The sequence below is a fragment of the Notolabrus celidotus genome, chromosome 7 (assembly GCF_009762535.1).
Source record: "Notolabrus celidotus isolate fNotCel1 chromosome 7, fNotCel1.pri, whole genome shotgun sequence".
Classification (NCBI taxonomy): Eukaryota; Metazoa; Chordata; class Actinopteri; order Labriformes; family Labridae; genus Notolabrus; species Notolabrus celidotus.
This window is the reverse complement of record NC_048278.1, coordinates 29,095,389-29,118,351: the sequence shown is the minus strand read 5'-3', so window position 1 is coordinate 29,118,351 and position 22,963 is coordinate 29,095,389. Positions and strand designations below refer to the sequence as shown.

Below are 22,963 nucleotides of genomic sequence, written 5' to 3'. Positions count from 1 at the left end.
ACAAAAAAACAGATGGCAGAATAACTAAAATGTAAAAAAGCCACAGTATTTTGATATTGTAGAACGTTGCACCTTACTAACTTTATATGTCTAATTTTAGTCAAAATATCACATTACACTTGCTATAAGCCACATTTGGTTGACAAGTCAAGTCCAGCCAAAATGTAGTGCTAAATGGATTTTTAGGAGTAAAAATGGCTACCAGTGCAGCAAGCTACATTTTCATGCCTGGTTTCTTGAAACGGGAGCAGTGGCGGACGGTTCTGGATCTGAGACTTCAAACATGACATGATTTGAAATGTATATTATATAATTTTGAGGGTGTTATTTTTGTTGCTTGTTTATGACATGGTTTATTGTGTGGTCACATTGATAAGGTAAACAGCTGGTCACATGTTAGGGGCGGGGTTATTCTATTCATTTAATCCACCTGTTACCTTTTGTTGGGAGTTAGAGAGAGAGGGTGAGCTGGGTTGCTGTATTTTTTGTTGACCACTATTTTTCTTTAATCACTTTAATCATCAGTTTTGTGCACATCATCATGAGTAGATCGTTCCTTTTCATTAATAAAAAGTTAAACATATCCTCCAGATATTAGTGATTTTAAGTTTATTGCGTCAGACAAGTACAATAGGCCCAACCTCAGTCTGTCAGCAGCTTTTAGCTCTGTAAAGTCACTACATGACTTTAACCTCATAATATGGTTGACAATGAAGAGGCTGCAATTGCTTGTTGCTACAGCTTACACTGCAATTATTGTTGCAATACAGTTTGACTCTTTTTAATGAACATGACATCATTTGAAGTTTCTTATGACTTTCTGTTTCTTGCAGAATATATAAGATATCTTACTTTTTATTTTTTAAGTTGGTTAATTTTTATTCATCGTGTTACACAGCAGAGAGGTGCCCAGCCCGTATGGACTCACAAGACACTACAAAACAAAACAAGACAGGAGCATTACTGCACATGTCCAGCAATGACCAAAAGTAAGTAAAAAGCAGTGTTACACCTCCTACAGTGATTTTTAAGTAATGACTAAATCAAACATAAAGCTTACTACTGCGCTGCTGAAAGGTGTTTAACACAAACTGAAACACTGCGTGTAAACAGGTTCTGAAGTCTATCTTTATCAGATATGGAAAACAAATCAGGACAATTTTTTTAAATTTTGTTGAAAAGATGGCATCTAACATCATGATATGATGACGGACAGTAAAACAACAACTGCTTTTCATTTTCAACCTCCTAAAGATCACACAATGAACACTTCCTCTCCTCCTCAGGTACAGATTGGAAGCGACCTATTTCCAGTGCCAGAGGAAGGATATCACATCTCAGCTGTGCAGACCTTTGTGATCTGGCTAGGTTAAGAGTGGCAGAGCTCTGGGTAATACTTTTCTTTACACGAACAATATGTTCTTGGTTTGGCTTACACAGGACTTCTTCTGACCATCTTGTTTCTAACTTTTAAATAGTTATGTTTTATGAAACTGAATGGCATTAATTTCTTTAGTATTGCATGGTCAGATCAGTAATAGAACATTTGATTTGAATTATTATAGAAAATGCTGTAGTTTATTACTTTGTCTTTTTATTACCATAGGTTTACAGACAAACATTCACACTCAGATCTTTCACCAACAGAACAAACAGCTTTACATTCTGACTAAACTATTATCTGACATTGTATTGCTCTTGGACCTCAACATATCTATTCTAGAAGGATTAACTTCTTTAATTTCAGTGATTTAGGCAGATATCCCCTTAAAGAGCATCTTAAAGTTATAAAGAATAAAAACATTATCTTATTTGTAAAGCTCTAGTGCCGCCTTCCTTGCCCCAAGCATTATCAGGCCTGTCTATACTAAGTGTCCCACTGATTAGATCTGTGTAGTTTCTTACGATAACCACTAGATGTCAGTAGATAACACAACATTAAAACATAGTCTGGAGAGTTTTTTATTTCTAAGAAAAGAAGGGTTTTTTTTGTTTTAATTTGTTTTTGTAAGATTCTTTTTTTAAATGTAAGCTGCAAAGCTAATAGTGCTGATATCCCTTCTATCATTTTGTAGCTGCAAATCAAAAATCTACACTTCATGCAGAATTACATGTATAATATACACATTAATGGACAACATTTATACATACAGTATTTACACAGAGGGAAAAACAATGGCAATGGCTAAAACTGAATATATACACAGGTAATTATCATTAAAAAGATAATACCCTATCTTATAGATAGGATCCAGTCACTCCTGCAGCCGATTAGTCATGCCTAATGCTATGAGGAGCTTCTGGTGAAAGGCCGGCACCCTCTCCTTATGGACTGGCCAGTCCAGGACGCAGGATGAACGCAGCATGCCCCTGCGAAGCAAGAGCGAGCGAGATAACTTGTAGTCATGCACGTCCTGCAGGAAGACCAGAACCACAGAGTCCCTGCTGTCTTCAATGACCTGGTGCAATGCTTGATGGGCTGTGAACCTGGGTAAGGAGAGAGGGGGGGGGAAGAGGGGAGAGATATGTTTCAGAACACACTGTGTTTGGAATATCTGGACCAAAATAGTTAAATGACCAAACAGAACTACACATCAAGATTTTCACTAGGCTTCATGCCATGTGATGGCTGAATACTTGATTGTGACTGGCTGATGGTTGTCAGTGAATTCCTAACACTTTGATGACTGCTATGTAGCCGAAAAAGAACCAGGAAATAAGGAGGGAAGACTTTTATTTAAAAACCCAGAATGTGGTCTTTTAGTGTCTGGGGGGGGGCATGAAGTATGACCAGCATTTATTTACCCTTTCTTTACCATTCCAACATAACAACAGTCTAAGCGCCCCACATACAGAGGCTACAGTCCTCGTCGCAGGGGTCGCTGGTTCGATTCCCGGCCGGCCGACCATTTCCTGCATGTCTTCCCCCTCTCTCTACTCCCCACATTTCCTGTCTCTCTTCAGCTGTCCAATAAAATAAAGGCAAAAAGGCCCAAAAATATAACTTAAAAAAAAAAAATAATGTAGCCCAACAGATTGGAAACACTCAAGTCTTGTTAGTCTAAGATTTTAAGGACTCAAAAAGATGTCTAATGTCACAGTTTTATGTAGTAAAGAAAGATACAAGCAGCCTTTTGCAACACAGCCCAAATAGATGATTTTGACACCAGTCTCATTAAAAAGTTGGTGTTGATTTTGCAACAACTAGGCTGGTTGAGTTCAGCCAACGCGTCATTCCACCACGGTGCAAGACTGAACGCTTCAGGCACTCCTTTGTGCCCACCGCCATCAGACAGTAACGGAGGCCACAGACTGCACCACGCTGACCACTGACACCCCCCACCCCCCCTTCCCCCATGAACAGTTCCATACCATCCCTGTATTGTCTGTCACACACAATCATCTCATCCTGAACTGACTCTCTTGACTGCTGCTGGCATTATAATGCATAATATATTATATTATATAATTATCTTTGCCAGATTATATTATGTTATATTACATTATTATTGTTTACTACAACTCACGGTAATATTACATACCCATATTTATCTTTTTTTATTGCTTAATCTGTCATTACTAACAATAATCACACCATGTCAACCTGTCACCACTGAAACATTTTTAATACTGCCTGTAATTACTGCTATTTAATCTAAATTCCATTTGTAATATTGTATATATCTAAATTGTATTCTAGCTTTATTTATCTATTTTTATTTTTACTTATCTTATTTTATTTTATTTATTGAAACTTCTTCTTGATTGTACTTATGTCTGGGTTGCTGTAACAACTGAATCCCCCCCCAGGGGATCAATAAAGTAATATCTTATCTTAGCTTATTTTAGTTGCACTGCAGGCTGGCATTATCTCTGCTCGCCACGTCACAGACGAGTCCCCTTCTAACTGAAAATATTTGCAGTGAGTCAAGGGTATGGTTTAGAAGCCAAATTCATGAATACAAAATACAGTGGTCTTATTCTTTGAGTCACAAGCTGCTGAAGTATAAATAGGGCATGATCCTGCATTGTGTTCATTTTCAGGGATGAATGGATTGTGCCGAAGCAACCATTTTTTCCTGCATGTTAGTCCATCATGTTGTCCATTCATTCCTTATAACGAACACTTCACCGCGCATTATTTCTTACTGCATATGATGTAGAAGCTATAACAATTTATGAATGAAACAGTAGGTGTTGGATTTACCTGCTACACCAGGGATCGCTGAGCAGGCTTTCAGTGACGACAAACAAGATCTTTCTAGAACTTCTCATGTTATTGACAATTGATTCAAGCTGCGACACTCCAGGAACCGAATCTCGATCCTCCACACAAAATTTGCAATTATCGTTCTCCAGCAAGACCATCCTCCTCTCCACCCAGCTGCTGTCTTCCTCTGAATGTATGATGTAGGCATCATATTCAAACTCCCTGCCTTCTTCGGCTGAGGCATCGCTAAATCCTAACGTGCGATTGATCAGGATGTTACAATAAAACTGAATCCTCCAACCGTGGAAGCGAACCACAAGAGCAGTCACAATCAGCATGAGTACTGTGGTGCTGCTCAGTATGTACATTGCCTGAAATGGGGTCATGTCTTTGCACGAAAGTACATCAAACTGTGTGACGGAATGGTTAAAGAAAGCTAATGGAGTGTTGCACATGTACTGCTCTGTTGGGCCGAGCACACTGCTGCTATTCGTCTTATTCAACCAATTCACAAACCACAGGATGCTCTCACAAGTGCAGTCGAAAGGGTTTTTCTCCATGTTCAGAAGGCTTATGTTACTCAAAGGAGTTTTGAACACTTCGGGCCTCACAGCTGTGATAAAGTTCTTCTGTAAATGCAAAACTCGCAACGAGCTCAGATCATCAAATATGGAGTTCTTCATCCTGTCAAGGAGATTGGAGGCAAGACTTAGTTCACGGAGGTTGCTCAATCCCCTCAGAGCCTTCATTGGGATTTCATCCAGGCCGGTATTATCCAGCAGAAGAGTCGTCAAGCTTCGTAACCCTTTGAGAAACAACACTGCACCACCTGGGTTGGCACTCTTCCAGAAACGAGCTAAGTTGTTGTGCTGCAGCTTCAGCACCTTTAAGTTCACAAGCCCTTCAAATGTGTTCTCCTCAACATTAGCTATATTGTTGTTGCTGAGATCCAGGACGGTCAGGTTGGACAGGTGTTTGAACGGAGATGGAAGTAGATTTGAGACCGATGTACTGAGACTTCTCCCTAACGTTAAGACGCGAAGACTGGGCACATGAATAAATGACGAGGGGCTTAGACTGATTCTCTGGTGGTTGTTGTACAAGTGGATCTCTTGAACTTGGTCTAGGCCTTGAAACTCTTCACCAGTGAGAGTTTGCTTGATAAAATTAAAATCTAGAAGAAGAACAGTGAGGTTGCTAAGCATAGAGAAGCTTCCACGATCAATCAGATTAATTGCTGTCGCTGTCAGATTCAGCTTTCGGAGAGATGTTTCTGCAAGTGAAGCTAGGGTCTCGTTGTTGAGGTTTTTGAGAGAAGGACAGTTAGACCAGCTCATATCGAGTTCTTTAAGACTTGTTAAGCCTGTAAACATGTGCTCACTGATGTCTGATATTGCTGTATCCTTTAAAATCAAGCTCTCCAGGTTGCTCAATGGTTGGAAGGAAAAATCGTCGATGACCGGGTATTTAGTTTTGTGACTTTTCACCAAAGCTTTTGTCAACTGGAGTTTCTTCAAGTTTTTCAGCCCTTGAAATGTGCTTTTGGTCAAGTGTTTGAGGTTGTTCTCCACCAAAATGAGAGTCTGAAGTTTGGACAGCCACTGAAATGAGCCTCCTTCTATTGTACCCATGCCGTTGTGGGAAACATCCAGAAAAGTTAGATTTGTTTTCTGCAGCCCTTGAAAGGTTGTTTTTGTTAGTGTGACGAGCTTCATCGTCTGAAGAGACAGAACATCAATGGCTGTTTCCGAGAGCTCTGAGCAGAGTTTAGAGATCCCCAGAGTCCCCATATTGCTCCCATCCATGATTAATGTATGCAGGGCTGAAATGGGCTTAAAGCAGCCAGGCTCCAACTGCAACGACAACACAGAAATGAGATTTATCAGTAAGACGAAAAAGGGAAACAAAATAGATAAGTGAGAGTAAGGTGCTTCCATAATTTCTTACAATTCCAACTCAACAGTGTTTCATTTCCCCTTTCTAGGTTAGTTTCTTACTTTTTTTAAAAACACGGAGGACAGGTTGAGGACTTTTAGAGAGGAGGAGTTGACAAGGTAGAAAAAGTCATTGGTCTTCAGAGTGGTGAAGTCATTGAATGCCAAACTGAGTTTCACCAGGCTGGGCAGCTGAGGCTGAGAGCCCAGCTCTGCTGTCTGCAGGTTGTTTGAGGAAACGTCAAGATATTTCAGGTTCTGTGAATCAAGAAAACAATGGAAACAAATTACAAATTATGACCACAATTAAAAGGCTCGGTAAAATCATTTCATGTCACTTGGGATCCCTTTTTGAACTATATAAATTCTCTAGATTTCTCCTCTGAGTTGGAGGACTGATATGTGCAATCTTAACTTACTCTTTGTTATTTATTTGACCTAATATGTCTATTGTACCTTAATACTATTTTCTTCCACTTATTTATTACCCTAATTATTTTATTGTGTTATTTATTTATGTATGTGTGTACTATTATTCTTATTTTTTGTAATTGTTGAATGGCCTTGTAATGGGTGGTGAGTGGGGAAGGGTGTTGACATTCAGATATGACAACTGATGTCTATTCTATATTGTTGTACCTTATGTTGTATGTCACACTGTCTGTCTAAAATGTTGAACATTTTCTACAAATAAAGTTAAAAAAAAAAAAAAAGACGACCACAATTCCAAAAATGTAGGGATTCTGTGTTGATACAAGAGATTGTAATGTTTTGAAGATCATCTAAACCCTATAGTTAATTGAAAATAGTGCAAGAAACATATCAAATGTTGAAACTGAAATATTTAACTGTTTTATGCAAAACATATGTTCATTTTAAATTTGATGCCAGCAACACATTTCTAAAAAATTAAGAACAGGGACATTAAAACACTGAAGTTGTGTAATGCTTAAAAAGAGGAACGCATCCTAACCATCAGGGCTATTCAATTAAATATTTGGTCAGGCTGGATTTTAAGACTAAGGACATGAGTTGGGCCGGACATTTTTTTATTTTCCCCTGGACAGAACTGCCAATGTTAACTTTTCAAACGCGCCTCCTCAACAACACATGCATGCATTATGGGTTAGTTGCTAGGTGTCAATAAAATATAATAATGTTGGAATTTTTGTAAGAACTTTTCAGTGTTAGTTAAAGATGTTTTTCTTGCCGGACCCAATTCACAATCACTCAAGGGTTGCTTTCGGTCCGCATTTGTCCCACGGGCCGCTAATTGAATAGGGCTGCCATGATCCTAACTAGTTAGGTTAATTTGCAACAGGTTAGTAACATGACTGGTTATAAAAGAGGCTGAGTCTCTCAGGAGCAAAGATGGGAAGATGCTCACCACTCTGGGAGAGACTGTGAGCAAATAGTTCAATTTTAGAATGATGTTCTTGGTGTAAAATTGCAAAGAATTGCGGGATTTTGTCATTACAGGATTACAAGATGTTGAGAATCTGAAGGAATCTCTGTACAAAAGGGGCTAAATGGTCGTGATCTTCAGGCCCTCAGGCGGCCCTCCATTAAAAACTGACATGACTCTGTAGTGGAAATCACTGCCAAAAACCATTGTCTACGAAAACAGTTTTTAGCTGCATCGACAAATGTAGGTCAAAGGTTAATGAGGTGACTATAAACATGATCCAGAAACACCAGCAACTTCTCTGGTCCCGACCTCATTTTAAATGAACTGGAAATCATAGATCCCACTTCCCCTGGTCTAAAAGGGGGAAGAGGGATCATTATTAGCCCACAGTTCGACAGCCTAATTATGTGATAGTATGGGGATGTATTAGTGTCATGGGTAGCTTACACATCTGGGAAAGCACTATTAATGCTGAACAATGACCTTGCATATTTATAAGACAATGTCAAAACACATTTTTCAATTTAATTTGAAGTAAAAACACTTTAACTGTTTGTCAATCAAATAGTGCCAATTAATAAAGTGAACTTCAACTTTATCATCAATAATCTGCAATTTCTGCTCTTGTCATGCAGCTATTGCTGATCCATCTCATCACTGTCTGTGATTGTCATCTGTACCTGTAGTGCAGAGAACGGCTCTTCTCGTAGTTTCAGTCGGTTACTAGCAATATTCAGCTGAGTTAGATTGCTGCAGTGGCTCAGATCCTCTTTCCTCAGCAAATGCAATTCGTTGTGTCTCATGTTCAGTGTCTGCAGCAGAGGAAGTGTCTGGCACAAACCCTTGTCCAGCGTTGTGATGCTGTTGTAACTGACATCAAGGCGCAGGAGGCCTCTGTATGGGGTCAGGGACTCAGGGGGGAGCTTTGCCAATATGTTGTGGGACATATCCAGGCTGTTGATGTTCCTGGGAAGGTCTGCAGGGATCGCACTGAGGCGGAGGCGGCTGCAGTCCGCTCTGCCGTCTACCACTTGGCAGGTCTTCCCATGAGGGGTCATGTTACTGTGCAGCCCCGTCATGGCATAACACAAAATGATCACCGCCCGAAGGAGAAGAGAACGAGGAGGGGCACACATTGTTGAAAAACCTGTTAACAATGAGAGGAAACTTTTATAAGCCTTAGACAAATGGATCTTTTTGGACTACTTGGGGCAGTACAACAAGGATCAGACTGATTCATCATCATAATATGAGACTAATTTGTGAGACATGTTAGCCAGCAGTCCCCTGAATACTTATGTGCCATGAACCAAGCTATGATAGGAAAAATACTTTGCCCTGCCCTCGTGTTAAGTTCTCTCTTCTTAGCTCTGTTTTGAGGTCCACAAAACTTCTAAAGCATTCGCTAACTTTGTCAGATTACTCTTGGTTCTGGACAGTTGGCATACAGCCGGTGCATCAGAGATTAAAAAAATCAGCTCGCTAATACTTGAAAGATGCCAAAAGGCCTCATAAAATAAGTCAGGTTAGGTTAAAAAAAAAATCAGCAAATGTATAACTGAGTAACATCTTACATTTCAGACTTGGTCATTTGTTCAAGAGTTTGCAGGAAAGTATTGATACATGCAGCTTTAAGATGTGTACATGTGCTACATTGTGCTCTTCAATAGTGACAAGTTATCTTTCTGTTCAATGACAGAATGAATTAAAAAGAGCTGTCTACAGAAATGACTGCTCTAAGTGTATAACTTTGAACGTATGCTTATTTGGATATTAAGCATTTGAATAAAGTAGGCCAGAGCACTGAGAATTAGAGATTCCACTTTAGGAAGAGCTGATAGTTTGCATACAATGTAGCACTTCTTACCTGATTGTGTCTGTGCTGACTGTACTTCTTTAGAAATATGTTTCCAATAGTTAATTCTCCACGAACGCAGACTCTCTGGAAGTTTGTTAAGTTACAGGCTCTGCACGAACCAAACAGAAAACACGGAAGTGAGACACTGACAGCTCCGGTTTCACTTCTTCACGTGTTTAGAAAATTAACTGTTTAATGCAAGAAGAGCAAGAAAACATTTGGGAAGTTGGAATGATATTAATCTGGTGGTAGTTTTAGTAGGATCACAAAGAGACCAGAAAGTGAGGGATTATGTTGTACAAAGTTCCTGTTGTATAAACATGTCAGCAGATATCACTGGATATTGTGGGCGGAGTGCAAACAGGCGAATTTGCAAAATTGTGTCACTGACATGCTGCAGCCGGAAGAGGAGTCCTGTACCGTAATGTACCTGACAGCCACGTGTTCACTCTCAGGTAACCTGAAGCCGCAGCGCGTGCTCCCAAACGACTACCAGGTTGTAAATGTAGTGTTTTTTTGTTTGTTTGTTTGTAAGGAAGGAAACTCAACTCAACTGTATTTATATAGCACCTTTCATACATAAAAAACATGCAGCCCAAAGTGCTTCACAGAGTAACAGAGAGACAAAAAACAGCAATGGTAAAATTATAAAAGGCATGATTATAAATAAAATACTTAAAAATAAAATAAAATCAATACAGTAAATTTAATAGAATAAGTAATAGTGGAAAGAAAAGTTAAAAATAAGGCAGTTTTCACAAGATCAGATGAATAGCCTACAATAAATAAATAGATAAATAAATAATTAAATAAGATAAATAAATGTTAAAGCAATGATTAAAATATTAATTAAAATGATAAAGATAATAATAATAATGCAGTCCAGGGCCAAACATTTTAAAAAGGCATGATTATAAATTAAAATACTTAAAAATAAAATAAAATCAATACAGTAATTTTAATAAAATAAGTAATAGTGGAAAGAAAAGTTAAAAATAAGGTAGTTTTAACAAGATCAGGTAAATACAAAAAATAAATAGATGAATAAATAATTAAATAAGATAAATAAATGTTAAAGCAAGTATTAAAATATTAATTAAAATTATAAAGATAGTAATAATAATGCAGTCCAGGGCTAAAAATAAATTACTAGAGCTAGATTAAAAGGTAAGTTAAGTTTACTTTTAAAAACACCCAGAGAGCTCGCCGTTTTAATGCCAATACACCAATTTGATTCATTTGTTAGCTTTCACTGAAAACCAATAATGGTGCTCACAGTCGTGGTGGTGAATGAACTCAACGAAAACCCCTACTCGTAGCTGTATGTATGGCATATTACCGTAAAGCTACGAGTAGATAGGCAAAATAGTGTGATAGAGAAAAGGATAGCTTAATTTCAGCTTTTTTTTGTGTTATAAACTAGCTATAGTGTTACAACTTTTTGTATTTTTTATTTTTTTGGGTAGTTGTTTTCTCACTATTCAGTCTTCTGTAACCTTATAACTTCTCTTCTGTCTCTTCATTTGTGCTTTCTAAAGTTTGACCATCAAAGTGGAACAGGAATGTCCCCTCTGCTTACATAAGAAAATGAGCATTGAACTAAAATAGCTTAATAATGTTTCTGTGGTATATAGAAGTGAGAGTTTCTCTTACCTGTGGTAGGCTACTATGTGGTTCCCTAAAATGCTGTCTGCAAATGTCAAGATTGAAAAAAAAAAACATTCATAGACCGGGACTGGGGAAATCATTCTACACAAAAGAATGTAGAACTTTTATACACCACACTCAGGTCTGCAGAGCATAAATACTATTATTTATACCACAAATAGTGAAGTGGAAAAGAAAATAAATCTGGGGGCTACCTTCACAGTCTTTAAACTCAGCTCAACTCATTTTTATTTATATAGCACCTTTCATACATTCAAGCATGCAGCCCAAATGGCTTCACAGAAAAAACAGAGACAGAAAATCACAGCAACAGATACTGCAGATACAAGGCTTTTACGTAAAACAAGATAGATTGTGATAAGAAACACTTAAAAAATACAAATTAAATTAAATCAATTAAAATACAAAAAAGTAAATACCAGAAAAAAATGATTATATTTAATAAATAAAACATAATAAGCTAGAATAAAAATAGAAATAAATACAATGATGCCAAAACAATGGTCATAATAGTAATTAATGCAGTCCAGGGCTAAAAGTAAATTACTCCAAGTTAAAAGCCAGATTAAAAAGGTTAGTCTTAAGTTTACTTTTAAAAACATCCATGGAGCTTGCCGTTTTAATGTCCAGAGGCAGAGTTCCACAGCTTTGCTGCATAAAACAGAAAGCTCTCTGGGGACACACAAGTAACATTCAAAAGGGAAGCATCCAAGGACCTAAGTGATCGTGGTGGAACAAAAAATGACAGGAGATCAGTGATGTATGGAGGAGCAAGGCTGTTACAGTAAGAGCTTTAAAAACGACTAAAATAACTTTAAAATCTATTCTAAAAGTAACAGGTAACCAGTGCAGAGTTTTACAAAGAGGGGTGTGATCGTTTTCTTTTTCTTTGTTAAAACTCTGGCAGCAGTGTTCTGAATGAGTTGCAGTTTTTTCAGGGACTTCTTTGACCGGTAAAATTGGCCTTTCTTGTGTTTGCAAGTTCACATTAGTTCTGTGGGTGTCATACATTCACCTACTCCTTGAATAAAAGTTAATTCAATCTTTGAACTCACAATACGATGTTAAACCCTTTATACTTGTACCACATCCCAATACTTGACCAACCTAATTCAAAATAGGAGACATGTGAAACCGGAGTAAGCTAAGCTGAAATAGAGGGTTCTTTCAAACAACCACTAGAGGGCAGTACGATATTATTATTTAGTCAGTCAGCAACCAAGCAGTAGTAGATTTCGAGCTAACAAGCTTTGTTTCTGAAACATAAAACAGATCTTTCTCTGATTCTGTTTATATACTGTAGCTGCAGCTTCCCCCAAATCAGAGCCCTTATGTTACCAACTGAAACAATTCAATTAAGCTGGTCCAATTATTTTTGTTGTCACGGTCTGTACAAGAATACATTCATAATACATAAATAATAAGCAATAATGGTGCATATCATCCCACATATATACACACAGGACACACATATGTACAGAGGACACATATAAGCACACTGGGCACATTACTGGGGCATTTTGTTTAGTAGAGCTATGGCAGACAAGACAAAGCTCCTGCCAAACCGGGCTCTTCAGCAGTATGGAGATCTATATCTGCGACCATATGGGAGTATAGTGAAGAATGAGGACAGTTTTTTCTTCTTCACAGTGATGAGTTGTGTTTTTTAATAAAAGAGTGACACTTCAGTAGAACTCACCTTCCCCCAAGTATATATTTCAGTGCAAGTATATCAGATTAAGCTAATTTATCCAAAAGTATATCACTTCAAGCTTTTGGCTATAAGTAAGTGCATCACAAAGACAGTGCAAACGCCAGCTCATGAAATACAAACCTATTTTCAAAAGTCAGCAGTTACTTAAACATAAAAAAGAACCTGCTGCTGGTGCTGAATTTGTCCCAAGTTGGAACTACAGTTGATCAAACTGCTTCATTTCTGAAAGCAGAGAAAAGTTGATGGGAAAATGTTTCATATTTCATAATTATCATCACAAATAGATGAGTTTCCTTTCAAGTCAAAAGTCTTTTAGTCAAAGGCCAATCACTTCAAACGTCATAAAGTCTTTTCTTGAAAATTGCTTTGATATACTGTTGACAGTTCACCCACAGAGCATCTCTCTGGCTTTAAATCTTCAGTGTCACATCAGATCTTTCATCATATCAAAGTGATGACCACTTTGAACCACAGTGTTAATGAGCCTGACATCAGCTGTCACATAGCAGATCACATGTCCCGTCACTCCCAAGTCCAAGGCAGAACTTGCAATGTTCAAAGTTGTACTGTGTCCAAGTGCTGATTTAATGAATGATATACCTCAATCCTTGGTGAACTTTGGTTAGCTGTCTGTTCTATTAAAAAAAAAAAAAGATACAGTCATTAAGACTTGTCAGGAAATTTACAAATAATGAACCGGATCAAGAAAGCTTTCAAGACATGCAACTGTTCTGCCTCGATAACTTTGTTCCAGACTTTTATATTAAATACTAAATTGTGTAGTAAACTTTTGTGCACATATCTAATGGTCCCAGAGTGAAACTTTAATAACTTTAGAGATCTTTTGAGCATTTCTCTGGTGCAACCATGAGTATGATATCTGTGGTTCAAAGGGAAATAACTTGACAGCCATTGGATAGTTTTGCATAAAATTTGCAACATAAATGAAAGGTCCAAAGATGCTTCCATGCCCTGGTTTTCCCTTGGGTGTCACCATAGTTTGAAATTCATGTATATATTTTTACTAACTTAGAAATGTTGGATTGATTTCCAACAAATTTGTTCTAACATGTGTATCTTAAATGGCATTTTCTTATCTCTTTAGCTTGCTGATCCTGAATCCAGTGCCATCAATAAGACAAAACAAAAACATTTCAGTTGGCTGTGACCATATGTACAGGCAAATCAAAAAATATACATAATGTCGTTCTATGTGACTAGTCCTTAGCAACAACGTTTAGCTTGCAACTAAATTAATGAACATGTAGACAATACACCTGGTAACTGTCCGAATGAAAAGTTGCCAATGGTATGTCATCCTATATAAGGGTGGCATGCCATGCAATATCCTGATGCAATATAAGCTCAGTGGCATATGCCGGTAGTTCACCGGCATGTGGCATGGCCAACATTTTGCCATTACAAGGCCAGCTGCATGTGCTAGTTCCATCAGTGGTATGCAGCCAGTGTATCCCAAAGTTTTTTGTCTTTATTGACAATGAGAGAACAGCATAGTCATGCAACTGAAAGAACAGTTGTTTGGTATCTATGTGATGACGAGAAAGTAATTTAGCCTAAGTCTGTGGCTAGCCTGTTAGCCAGATGGAGTGATCAATAACAGATTGAGCATGATGTCATCATGGAGGTACTAAACAGCCATACTTTAAAAACAGATGAGAGGATCATATACACTGTTTTTCCCTCGTCATGCTGTAAATAAGATAAAAAATGTGTAGCAGCCAAGAGGCAAACTGCGGCCTAAAAATATGAGTCAAATGCGGAAGTGCAAAAAACTGCAGTTCATCGAGGATCCGCTTGAGGCTGGCTCTGGAAGTACCGTAAACCACATACACACCAATTCATAAAAGACAATCTTTACAGCAGAAATAAACATGTTTACAGACTGGTACAAAAGACAAGTGTAGCCTGGATAGCTCATTTCTTGATCGGCTCACACTGTACGGGGGGTGATTTTTAAGCGGCAATTTCAAAGATATTGCGATTGCAAGTCTTCCAATGAGAGGCACAGCTGACTTGATTGACAGGTGGGAACACTGTAGCTGTTGGCTAGGAGGCTCAAAGCCCGCCTCTTTACGTCACAATCGCTCGACAGCAGCAATATGGATGCCGCCGCCGATTGGCCTCAAAACAGCGCTTCAAAAACAGATGGGTGACGTCACGGATACTACGTTTATATTTTATACTGTCTATGATAGCGACATACTCTTAGCATACAACTGAGTGGGCCGACACATGGCGCTGGCCCCCTAGTGGCATACTGTTGGTCATGTATTCTGCTGATCCACTGGCATATAAAGTGACATGCCATTGGCCACTTTTCACCTTGATGTCAATCAGTCTGAGCACAAAGTAGCATGGCTGTGGACTCTTCTTCTTGTTAAATACATGTCCATGGTCAAATTGGGTTGTATTCAAATATCTGTGATACCCTTACATGCACCTTTCTAACCAACAGTAATGCACTGTACCTCCTTTTTGACATAGCATTTCAGCTTAGCCATGTTTTTCTATCTCTGTTGCACATTCTCTACACTAAAATATTGATTACATGGAGATTTATGGAGCAAGGACCCTGACTTTGTGACCTTGCAAGTTGGTAATTTTAGAGTATGCAAAGCAGGAAATATTGCATTGCCCCAAGGGGAAAAATGTGCTAAAACAAAAACCCCACATCCTCCACAGCCTTATAGACAACACCATATTGACACCTTTCTTCTCTGCCTGTTTCCCTGTCTATCCCTCCCTCAGATTAATGGAGCAGGTCTTTCCTGGGATAGACCTGAAGCCATCTGATTGGTTTAGCCTAGTAGTAAGCCGAGGCAGCTTATCAGGCTTTGTGCCAATGGCTGTATATTTCCAAAGACCTGTATAAAGTGGAGAAAGCTAACACTGTTCTTGCTGTAGTTGGGGTCAGATTACTAATTTGATAAGCAAACATTTGATATGAGAGTTTTCTGAGGGATACACCACAATAAAATAAACATAGGGCAAATAATAGAAAGGGCTTGAGTGAGTAATGCAGCAGGGAATTGTTGCAGCACAATTCTGTTGTAGTATTGGCTGAATCATGAAGAGCATTGTCAATAAAAAGGAGGCAAAGAGACTTGATAGCTGGCAGGTAAAGGTAAAAATCTGATACTTTAGGGGGGAAACAACTTGGCAATGAATTGTGGGATTAAAACTAATGTGGAACTCCCCCACTGTGCTGTGGACTGAGTGCCAGGCTTCCCTGTACATGTTTCATTTAGCCTGAGAGTGGCTAGTTCATGTCATGCGTACGTGTGATTGAATTCTCTCATGCAAAAGGGATAACTGAAGGGTGGCAGCGGCTCCATTAATGGGAGTGTGTGAGCTACATTCTTCATCACTCCGACTGGGATAAATAATCCCCTCTGTCTCATTTGCAGATTGAATCTCTGGAGCGTTGGAATGACTGGAAATGAAAGGTGAGTTTGCTCTCTTTGCTCTTCACTGCAGTGCATGGTGGAGGATGACCTATGTTATGTAATGCTGTACATTCACTCACCCTGTACGGCCATTATCAATGTGTTTGGATGCTCTGTGCACAAATATATTCCTAAGAAAACTGTGTATCCATATATTTATAACATATATTTTCAATATGTGTAAATGTGAGCAGAAGCAGCAGTAATGTGGTTGTTTTTGCGATGTAGTCTGACAAATAAAATAGAATGCTGCTACCTCAATTGAAGGGCAGACCGTCACCTTCTTATGTGGTAACAACTGTGAAGGAGGAATTCATTGCCTGTTATGAAACTCACACAGTGTAGAGGTTTTAACATTAGAGAGAAGACATTATCATAAACATTATCTAAGTTTGTTAAATGTTCTTTCTACTTGCATAGATAAACTGATTTGCCTCTAGTACAATCTAATTCTTTGTTGTCTAATTCAGATGGCATTAAAATGTCTATCTGTCCTCCAGTCAGAGTCTCAAGTATCTTTAACATCCAGCAATTTAGATTTCACAACATCAGGAGTTTGGATGTTGGGTAGGAGCCTGGAAACTCTTTGGTGACAAGGAGATTAGTAAACATTTAGTTTTGAGCTTAGGTTTGATGATAGAAATCTGCAATGTAGCAACCACAGGCTCTAATTTGGCCGAGGCCTGATTAGCCAAAAACCAAGTTGCATAGGAGATAGAGTCACCTGCGTGTGCAAAAACGTACATCCGCTTTGGGGTTAAGATAATATTACATAAGGGATAATGTATAGTGAGCAGTGGTTATGCTAGATAGAACCCCAACAGAGTGAGACAAGACTCCTGACACAAAGCTGAGGGGTCACCTGTGCTCACTATACATTATCATGCAATTACCCAGCTACCAACCAAAGATATAAACCCTTTTAAAAGATGATTTGATTGATTTTAAAATTATTTATTTGTGCAGCTAAGAAAAGATCCCTCAGATTCAACGTTTTATAGTGCTTCCATGGAAACAGTGTTATTATTAGCCTGCCTATTGCCTGTATTCATGGTAAAGTCAATACATCAGTACTTTTCCGTTTGCCGTCTTTACAGATGCGGAAAGTAACAGCAGTCCTATAACACTGCCAAAGCTCAAACTGTGTTTTAGTTTGTGGTTACTTTGTGTCTGTTCCTTAATTTTCTTCATCACCATCTCTTTCACTCAGCTCATTCTGTGTTTTAACATCCCTCACTAGTGTCTGCATTTTTTCCCTCCTCTTGTCTTCCTTTCTCTGCTGGAGACTGGTCAGCCATTAACTACAAATCTCAAGTTTTGTGCTACCCAAATAAATTGAGAGTAACAGAACAAACCAACCTGCTTTCTGTTTACTGAGGCTTTGGAATGTAACGGTTTTGTCACATTGTCAACCGGAAGAGGTGAAGTAATGAGCTGCATGAAAGTGCCAGACTCTTTTCCAACGATTTGATATAAGGTGTGTAATGTGTGTTTGTCCCTGGCGTCACTCTTGCTATTCAGAACTATTTGTCGTTGTAATGGGGTTTTAACCAATCAGAATTAATCATTAAACACAGCATGGCAATTAGTAATTAGTAATTGATTAGAATTCTTTAAGCGGCGAATGGAGAGAGTCTGTGGCTTAGAATGCATTGAAAAAGATGGAAGACACAGCAGTTCCCTAAAAGTGAAGACAAAACCATAGACTGTATAAAATATGGATGTAGTATCCGTGACGTCACCCATCTGTTTCTGAAGTGCTGTTTTGAGGCAAATCGGCGGTGGCAGCCATAGTGCTGCTGTCGAGCGATTGTGACGTAAAGAGGCGGGGTTTGAGCCTCCTAGCCAACAGCTACAGTGTTCCTTTTTTTAATTGGTGTGTATGTGGTTTCCGGTACTTCTTGAGCCAGCCTCAAGCGGATCCTCCATGAACTGCAGTTTTTAGCACTTTCACATAGGACTCATATTTTTAGACCGGATGTTGCCGCTTGGACAAATCACATGGAGCTCCCCCTATTGAAGAATAGGTCAGTACAGGCCTGCTTCTTCCATGTTGACAGATGGGACATGGGTCATACTTTAAAATTAAAATACATGTCAAATACATTTTTCTCAAACTTCTGTCATAGAAGTTAGATCTCATCATACAGATTAATGTCCATGTGTTTATTTTCATAAAAAATAGGTTTTGATCAAATAATCTGTTGACAAACGTAGCTCCTGCTGTGCTCTATTCACCAGATAACCAGAGTAGAGGAGGAACAGGGAGAGAAACCCAATGAAAAACTAACCAGTCAGTAACCTTTCCATAACCGCGAGTGTCAGCTTCAGACCACCACAAGAATATGCTTTGCTGTAGACTTTAACGACCAGAGGGTTCTCTGCCACTTTATTGGTAAGCTAATCCTCTGTGTTAGCTAGCAGAAAGGGTGGCCATGAAAAGACACCTCCATCAGCTGATCTGCACTGCGCAGCCTTGCTCCATATGACATTACAATAGATGTCAGCTTTTGTTGTGAAGGGTACTTTGACTTCACTACAGTCAGTGGTCCATAGAGTAATTAGTTAGTCTGACAACAGTGCATTGTCTGGTGTTATGAGCATCTACTATACATGTGCAGCTTAAGTGAGCAAAACAAAGGCTGGAGCAATTATCGCCAAAACAAAGCAGACAGTAGAAGTAATTGAAGTCTTTGTTAGCTTGACTTTGTGCTAACATTTTCAGCAAAGGCGGGGGTAAATCCCTCCGTTTTATCTTCACATGGGGCCAGTGAAGCTGAAACCGGAAAAATAGAGTAAGTGTGATGAAGATATTTTAGACACTGAAGGGAGAAAAGGGTGATGTACATACAAGGAGTGCTGCAGACAGACTGGCAGCATTCAGCAGCAATGTAGTAGCATGTTCTCTCTGTCCTCTGCAGAAGAAAAAAAAGACACTGCAGTATATCTCCCCCTCCCCAGATTGCTGACCAATGTTGTTTGGAGGTCAGACGCCCAGCTCTGCTACTGGTGTCTGCCTCAGACATACTGCTCTTTCAAGACCACACTGGTTATTACACCTGAGGTGGAGGAAGGAGGGAGGAGGGTAATTTTGATTTCAGCCACCTGCTGGGGAGCATACAGAACATGAATATTTCTCAATTCTCAAGGACATGAGCACACAATTCTTGGGTGACTCTGGTATGTGTCACACTGCCAGGAAGATGACTGATTTGTTAGAGATGGCAGAATAAGCAGTCATTCATTTCCCAGGGACAGATGTAGCAGTGATAATGATTTTGCCTCATTGTTTTTAATAAAGCCCTTGTGACAGAAAAAAAAACTTCATACTGACAATAATGTAATTTCTCATCTTATCCCCAGTGAACACCCACCATCAACTGTTGCACATTCATCAACATATCCATGGTAATTTTTTTTTCATTTGAGCATTAGCTGATGGTATGCGCGTCTCATCACTGGCTAGTGCTCAGTAAGTGCTGACTCAGGTCTCTTCTCACTATAAGTGGTCCCCAGGGGTGACAGGACATCAATACTGACCTGGAATCAGCAGCATGGATCTACTACTATGCTGTTAACTCTCTGCAGTGCAGCTCAAGTAAAATGCAACGAGAGACAATTCAGTGTGAGGTGTGCCGCTGGAAATGTGGCAGACACAAGGAAAACCTCATTAGGGTTACAGCTCGGTAAAGCCTACTTTACATTGCTGAATGTTTTAACAAATCATCTCTCCTCCTAACCCACTGTCTTTTATTTATTATATTTATTTATTTTATTTATTCATTTATAGTCTACAAAAGCTTGCCACCATTTTTTAAGTAAAACCTTGACCCCAAATTATTATATTAATAAATATTGATATAATAATAATCATATTCTTACAGCCTATTTATTATCTCAGCTGTGTTTTTGCCATGATGTTGTGCTTACACTAATATGCGTAATGTGTAAAGATGCAGAAAGTGGAGATTTGAACTTACATTAACCAATTTTGCTGCAATTTAGGCCAACACAAATAAGGGTTAAACTTAACATTTACATCCTGTAGTGTTCTTTGCAGCGTTGCAGAGAACAGAAAGACAAGAACATTTTTTACAAACACTATTCTAACATGTTTAAGACCTGGTGTTCGTATACATCTTGGACCATTAGCAGGAAGGCAAAGAAGGGGACTGTCTTACCCAACAGATTTCAGGTTCTAAGAAAGCATCACTGAAATTAAGAGACTTCTGTTTTGTGCTCTTTCTCCTCTGGGAAGCATTAGAAGCTGACAGGCAGCTGCTAGCTAGCTGTAGTAAATGGCTGTCTCCAGGGTAGTGTTGGATTGATTTGCCTAACCATGAATTTCTACAACTCTTGCAGTGCTGGAGTTATTTTGCTCACAGCTGAAGTAATTTGTGAACCCAGATACTTTTTTGTGGCATCTTTTATTTTTTGTATATTTGTTTTGTGAAATAGTAATGCACAAGGATAATTGTGCTTGTTGACCAGTTCAGTTATACACCTGCAATAATTAAATATTGTATTTTTTGACCTAATATTTTTTGTCCTAATATTTTTTATTGTCTACGTCATTATTGTCTGCGATAAACAATCCAGGCCCCCTTCCAGATTCGCCTAACACCACCACCACTCTGCTGTGATGCTTAATTATCTTGGATTCAAACTGAATCAATCATTGGCTGAAACAAGTCATTATAATTTCTTGATTCTCATATGATCCTCAAATGGTTAGGTAATGAGACCAGGCTGTGTGGAGCTTTGTGATCCTGTTGTGTAGAGACATTTTGTGTAAAGAGCAGACACTACCAGGCTTTGACCATGTGCTAAAAGCTGTGAGACAAGTGGCCTTTTCAGAGGGAGATTACACCTTTCTAACAGCACACTGAGAGCAGGGGAGGCAGGCAGAGCTGCGTGCCAGCACCTTAATCTGTGGCTACAACAGTCTGGCAGTGCCAACAGCCCAGCCTGTCAGTGATAGTTAACAGTTGGAGCTTAATGCTGTCTTGATTTAAAAAGCCATATGGATGTTTTCAGGGGTAAGGTTTCCTTTCAGCATTTCAAGAAAGTAGCATCATTCCAAAAACTTAACACCAGAGGAATTTCCTAGAAGTCAAGTAGGGTGCATTTTCTGGCTTTCAACATCCTCATTTAGAAGAGTTGTAATACTGAAGAGAGGTCAGACATGGTATTTAAAACACTGCTGACTTTGACTAGATTTTGAGTTCAAAAGCTGAAAAAAACAATGGAAAAAAAGACAAGTGTGAAGAACTGAAGAACATAAACCATTCAGGCCCACTGTGTTGACTGATCGAGCCCAGTTTATGTGCATGCTTTAGCTGATAATAAACAATAAATAAACACTCCTGACATTTTTCCTCAGTTCACCCCCTAGAATAAGTTCATCCTCCTTTGGCTAAACACACAAATATTTCCCCTGGTCATGTGGTCAAAACTGATTTAGCGATTTAGGTCTCTTTTGATGTAGCAGGGCAGCTCTGTTACCAAAGAAGGAAGAGGGAGATTCAGGGGTCAAATTCCTCCTCCTGAAATATTCTCAGCTTGGACAGATTGCTGTAGCCACAAAGCCTGCAGAACAATTTGCTACTGTACATAACCATTATAGCCATTTCCTGGGAAAAGCATGTGCTAAAAAGGTACTGGCGGCGAGTCTACATACTGGAACTTAGAAACTTGAGGGGCAATCACAGCAAACGTTTACATCTCGTGCTGTTTTTTGTGCTTAGAGGGAGAAAAATAATATACAGCGTTATTTTCTAACCTGTAGGTCTGTGTTTTCTATCTGTATCTTTATTGGAATTAAAGATATTCTCAAGAAGTTTTCCTTGCTGATCCTGAAAATTATACTGATAACGATACAGGTACCGGTACTCATGTAGATACCGATATTGATACAAAATAATAATAATAATAATAATAATAATAATAATAATAATAATAATAATAATAATAATAATAATAATTGTATTTGTAGAGCACCTTTCAAAACCAGGTTACAAAGTGCTTTACATGGGCAGCAAAATAAAACAGGCAGATCATAAAAACACATAAGTCAAGATAAAGAAATAAAACATATTTTAAAAGACATAAAATTCCCCTAAAAGAACTCTAAAGGAATAAAATTCCTTTAAAATATATTTCTGAAGACAGTTAAAATAAAGTTGAATACAATTCAGATACAATCCAGGAAGAAAAGTATGTTTTAAGAAGGGATTTAAAGGAGCTCACTGACTCAGCAGAACTGAAATACAAATACCAATACTGATACTGATAATATTCATTTTAACAGCAAAGTCAATTCATGTATTTGAGTTAAGGTTAAAATATGTTTACAGTATTTATACAGTGAACGATTCACATAAGTTAACAAAGTCAGTATTTCTGTACTTACAATGTCAAAATAATTCCTACAGCATCTTGTAGTTGTGAGTGACCAAAAAGTGCTGAATCTACTTACCTGGAGCTTCACATAGCCTCTGATTGGTTGGTTCTGTGACGTGATAAAGTAATAAGTGTTGATGTTATGCCAATAAAGTGTGGCTCCAGTAAAGTTATCCATCTCCATCCAGCTGTTTGTTATTAATAGAGTGATCCAACCACCACAGATTGAACGTGATTGAACCCTCACGTTACAATACTAGTACCAAAAGTGATACTGAGACCAAGGGGGTGAGGGCTTGGTT

At 38.6% G+C, this 22,963-nt stretch overlaps 1 protein-coding gene and 1 long non-coding RNA gene across 2 annotated transcripts; one reads left to right on the top strand and one right to left on the bottom strand.

The window, feature by feature from the left end:
- Positions 1 to 1,572: 1,572 nt before the first annotated feature.
- On the bottom strand, positions 1,573 to 9,791 carry tlr3 (toll-like receptor 3). The gene is made up of 5 exons (XM_034688591.1): positions 9,420 to 9,791; positions 8,233 to 8,699; positions 6,208 to 6,402; positions 4,208 to 6,063; positions 1,573 to 2,487 (listed from the first exon to the last, which is right to left on the bottom strand). Exons 2-5 carry the CDS (start codon positions 8,686 to 8,688, stop codon positions 2,256 to 2,258), a joined length of 2,739 nt encoding a protein of 912 aa, XP_034544482.1. The 5' UTR covers positions 8,689 to 8,699; positions 9,420 to 9,791; the 3' UTR covers positions 1,573 to 2,255.
- A 6,426-nt stretch (positions 9,792 to 16,217) lies between these two features.
- Positions 16,218 to 20,021, top strand: LOC117816373. The gene is made up of 3 exons (XR_004631941.1): positions 16,218 to 16,259; positions 19,623 to 19,667; positions 19,766 to 20,021. It is a non-coding gene; the product is annotated as an uncharacterized LOC117816373 (long non-coding RNA).
- The last annotated feature ends 2,942 nt before the right edge of the window (positions 20,022 to 22,963 follow it).

What these genes read in the sequence shown, in the direction of transcription:
- tlr3 (XM_034688591.1), bottom strand. Translation starts at nt 8,688, where the DNA reads ATGTGTGCCCCTCCTCGTTCTCTTCTCCTTCGGGCGGTGATCATTTTG. An exon ending in CCTCCGTGTTTTTAAAAAAA is followed by an intron (nt 6,064 to 6,207) that starts GTAAGAAACTAA and finishes TTGTCGTTGCAG; the next exon opens with TTGGAGCCTGGCTGCTTTAA. An exon ending in AGCGATCCCTGGTGTAGCAG is followed by an intron (nt 2,488 to 4,207) that starts GTAAATCCAACA and finishes CTCCTTACCCAG; the next exon opens with GTTCACAGCCCATCAAGCAT.